Below are 4,243 nucleotides of genomic sequence, written 5' to 3'. Positions count from 1 at the left end.
TCGAAACGAATAACGAATCAAATCAAATTTAACGGATAAAATGCCCATTCCCACATGAGCCCATTGTATAGCAACATATACACAAACATAGTTATCGGGCTAAAACCACTCTACAACTTATAATTATGGTTCAACTTCAAAAGCCCACATTTTGTCTTATTCAATTGTGTTCTTGTTTACTCATTTGATATTTTTTTTTCTTGTTGTTTCATTTTCCATAAACATTCTATAATCTCAGAAGCTAAAACATGCAAAGAAAATAGTGTAATAATAACAAGTAATGCTAGTAAAATGACCCAAAACACATTAATATTTCTTGTATGTGAAGAATAATGAAATGAAGAAGATTGCGCTTGAGTGTTGTATGTATACGTACACAATGTACATATTTGTTAATAGGAATAATATGATGATGTCACACTTACATCTACTCAAGTTTCTCTTTTTAGGAACATCTTGGTTATTTCATCATAAAATGGATTGGGCTTGCCCCATGGTCTCATTAAAGTTCCATGGTTGCAAATTATCCAATTATTGTGGATTTAAATCACCAATAGCTCTATTTTCAACGTTGGATCGAATATGTACAGAATCAACAGTAATATTCTCAGTTCATTTAAAATAGTGCACCCAGTCCGAAAATAGTATATCTGTCGTGTGTTTGCAGCTCTTAATCAGTTCATCGGTTTCTTTGCAAAACAGAGGATATAACAATGGATATTATCAGATTTTTTTTAAAAAGCAGTGGATATATCAGAGAGAAAACAGAGTTACGAGATGTATGTCTAAGCTCTCTGTAATAATAAGCATCAAAAAGCTAACAACAACTAAAACATAATTGGTCTTTTCAACCTAAAAATTTACATAAACCAAATTTATTATAATTAACTAATTTATTAATATATAATTAACTAATTTTTAATATATAATATATAATTAACTAACTGAATCAAATAATCCGTGATACTTATAAAAAAATCTGTGTATCCAAATTTCTATAGGTATTTGAAATTCATCAAAGCTGATCGCAAATCTAAATGCCTGTTCGGGATTGAACCGAACATGGATACTGAAAAATTTCTAGATATCCGCCGTGCCCAGGCCTATCTGGAGCAATCGTGATTTGATAGGACAAAAAAAGGTCTTTCGTCTTCCCTTAACGTATATGAGAAGGTTCAAACTGATCTGAGTCCAACATAAATTATACGTTAGAGACATTAACATCAACTCGGATTTCACTTTATGGTCCGATTGCTCTTCCACGTTAGTTCCAAATACGGTATTTGAAATACCAAGACTTTTCGTAACTCCAAGAGACCAAGTCTTCGGTAGTCACATAATCACACATATATATATAGTATATATTGGCAATCTTCTATGTATCTTTTCTTAAAAGAATATTTTTTTTTGAAAAGGTTTTCATGATGAACATGTCATGTATGCATTTGCATTTTCTCTTGGTACTCGTACTGGGTAATCTCTTTGCTTCAAGTGTCCTTACGATAAATGCGCTTGATGTTGGAATAGCTGGTTGTCGTCCTAACCAGATCCGAGCGCTTGTGCAGTTCAAGAACGAGTTTGAATCCGGCGGTTGCAACAGCAGCGACTACTTTCAAGGTGTCATGTGCGATAACACGACTGGTGTGGTCACAAAGCTAGAACTCGCAAGTGGCTGCTTCACTGGAATTCTCAAACCCAACAGTAGCCTCTTCGAGTTGCATCATCTTCAATACCTCGATCTCTCTAACAACAACTTCACTCCCTCTTCACTCCCTTCTAAATTCAGCAATCTCAACAAATTAGAGGTTCTATTTCTTTCCTCTAATGGCTTCACTGGTCAAGTACCTTTCTCATTTAGTAACTTAAGCCAGCTTTCCTATCTAGACATTTCCCAAAACGAACTTACGGGTAGTTTACAACTTATAAGGAATCTTAGTAAACTCTCCTTTTTAGACCTTTCCTTTAACCAATTTTCTGGAACTCTAAATCCTAGCAGTAGCCTATTCGAGTTGCATCACCTTTTTTACCTTCATCTCTCTCACAACAACTTAGGTTCCTCCTCACTTCCTTCTGAATTTGGAAATTTCAACAGGCTAGAGATGTTGTCTCTTTCTTCCAATGGCTTCCACGGTCAAGTTCCATCCTCATTTAGTAACCTAAGTCGGCTAACCGTGTTGAACCTTGGCAATAACAGCCTCACTGGTAGTGTTCATTTTGTCCAGAATTACACTACGCTTTGCGATTTAAAACTCTCCAACAATTACTTCTCTGGAACCATCCCTTCTTCTCTGCTCACTATGCCTTTCTTGGCACAAGTTGATCTATCTGGAAACTCTCTCACCGACCCCATTGAAGTTCCCAATTCCTCTTCTTCATCTCAACTCGAGATTCTTTATCTTCAGGGTAACCAATTCCGAGGACAAATCCTAGAGCCTATCTCAAAGCTTATTAACCTCAGGAAACTCGACCTGTCATACCAAAACATAAGCTACCCAATTGACTTACACCTCTTTTCCTCAATCAATTCTTTAGCCTACCTTGATCTTTCCGGTAATAGTATATCACCAACTAGTTCATACGTCCCGTTGACTTTGGAAGTATTGGTTTTGATGGGCTGCGGCATCAGTCAGTTCCCAAACTTCTTGAAAGGCCTTAATAGTTTGACACGTGTACACTTTTCCCACAACAGAATCAAAGGGAAAGTCCCCGAGTGGTTTTGGAACCTTCCTCGTTTGAGCATAGTGACTCTATCTAATAACTCTTTAACCGGGTTTGAAGGTTCGGTGGAAGCTTTAGAGAACTCATCGGTGAAGATTTTAGACTTGGCTTTAAACCATTTCGAAGGACCATTGCCTAATCCACCACACTCTCTCAACGGTTTATCGACATGGAACAACAGTTTCACAGGGAACATACCTCTTGCATTATGCAACAGAAGCTTTCTTGCTGTTCTTGATCTCTCCTACAACAACTTCACCGGTTCAATTCCTGGATGCCTGAGTAATTTACAAAACTCTCTCATTATCTTGAATCTCCGGAAGAACAACTTGGAAGGAAGTCTTCCAGACATGTGCTATGATGATGATGCCTTGCTTCGGACACTTGATGTTGGTTACAATCGACTAACCGGGAAGCTTCCGAGATCTCTTATGAATTGCTCCTCTCTAAAGTTTCTAAGTGTTCACAACAACAGAATGAAAGACACCTTTCCTTTCTGGCTCAAGGCGCTTCCTTATTTGCAAGCACTTATCCTTCGTTCAAACAAATTCTACGGCACTATATCTCCTTCTGATCAAGGTTCTTTGGCGTTTCCTGAGCTGCGCATACTTGAAGTATCATATAACAACTTCACAGGAAGCTTGCCCCTAGATTACTTTGTGAATTGGAAGGCATCATCACTCCAGATTGATGAAGATGCGGGAATATATATGGGATACTACGCCCGCATTTCTCTGTATTACTATGATGATAACATAGATTTGGAGTACAAGGGTCTATCTATGGAGCAAGCGAAGATCCTCAATTCCTACGCTACCATTGATTTTTCAGGGAATGGACTTGAAGGACAGATTCCTGAATCTATTGGTCTCTTGAGGAAATTGATTGCACTCAATTTATCCAACAATGCCTTCACAGGACACATTCCTCTGTCATTGTCAAATGTTTCAGAGCTTGAGTCATTAGATCTATCTGGCAACCAACTCTCAGGGACTATTCCTAAAGGACTTGGAAGCCTCTCATTTCTGGAGTACATAAGTGTGGCTCATAACCAACTCAAGGGTGAAATACCACAAGGAACACAGATCACAGGGCAGCCTAAATCCTCCTTTGAAGGGAATGCAGGGCTTTGTGGTCTTCCTCTCGAACAAAGTTGCTTCGGGACTAATGCACCGCCGATGCAACAATCAGAGGAAGAAAAAGAAGAAGAAGAAGAAGAAGAAGAAAACGTGTTGAACTGGGAAGCAACGGCCATAGGGTATGGAACCGGACTGTTGCTTGGATTGGCTATAGGTCATGTCATCGCTTCATTCAAGCCGGAGTGGCTTGTCAAGATAATTGGTATGTCTAAACGCAGAAACCGTTAGGATCATTTTGGGTTTTATGTTTGATCTTTGAATGCATGTCAATCCGTTGTTGTTTTAGCAAATATGTCATAGGCACTGCTTCGTACAAGCCAGAGTATCTTTGTCAAGATGATTGTTTCGTATAAATTAAGAAACCGTTTGTATCTTTTGTGGTTTTT

General features: G+C 38.3%; 1 protein-coding gene across 1 annotated transcript; it reads left to right on the top strand.

Annotated features, from left to right (window-relative positions):
* Positions 1–1,384: 1,384 nt before the first annotated feature.
* Positions 1,385–4,169, top strand: LOC106321513 (receptor-like protein 12). The gene has a single exon (XM_013759775.1). The coding sequence runs from the start codon at positions 1,422–1,424 to the stop codon at positions 4,083–4,085; it is 2,664 nt and encodes an 887-aa protein (XP_013615229.1). The 5' UTR covers positions 1,385–1,421; the 3' UTR covers positions 4,086–4,169.
* The last annotated feature ends 74 nt before the right edge of the window (positions 4,170–4,243 follow it).

Source organism: Brassica oleracea, unplaced genomic scaffold (assembly GCF_000695525.1).
Source record: "Brassica oleracea var. oleracea cultivar TO1000 unplaced genomic scaffold, BOL UnpScaffold01855, whole genome shotgun sequence".
NCBI lineage: Eukaryota > Viridiplantae > Streptophyta > Magnoliopsida > Brassicales > Brassicaceae > Brassica > Brassica oleracea.
This window is presented reverse-complemented; position numbering and strand designations above follow the sequence as displayed.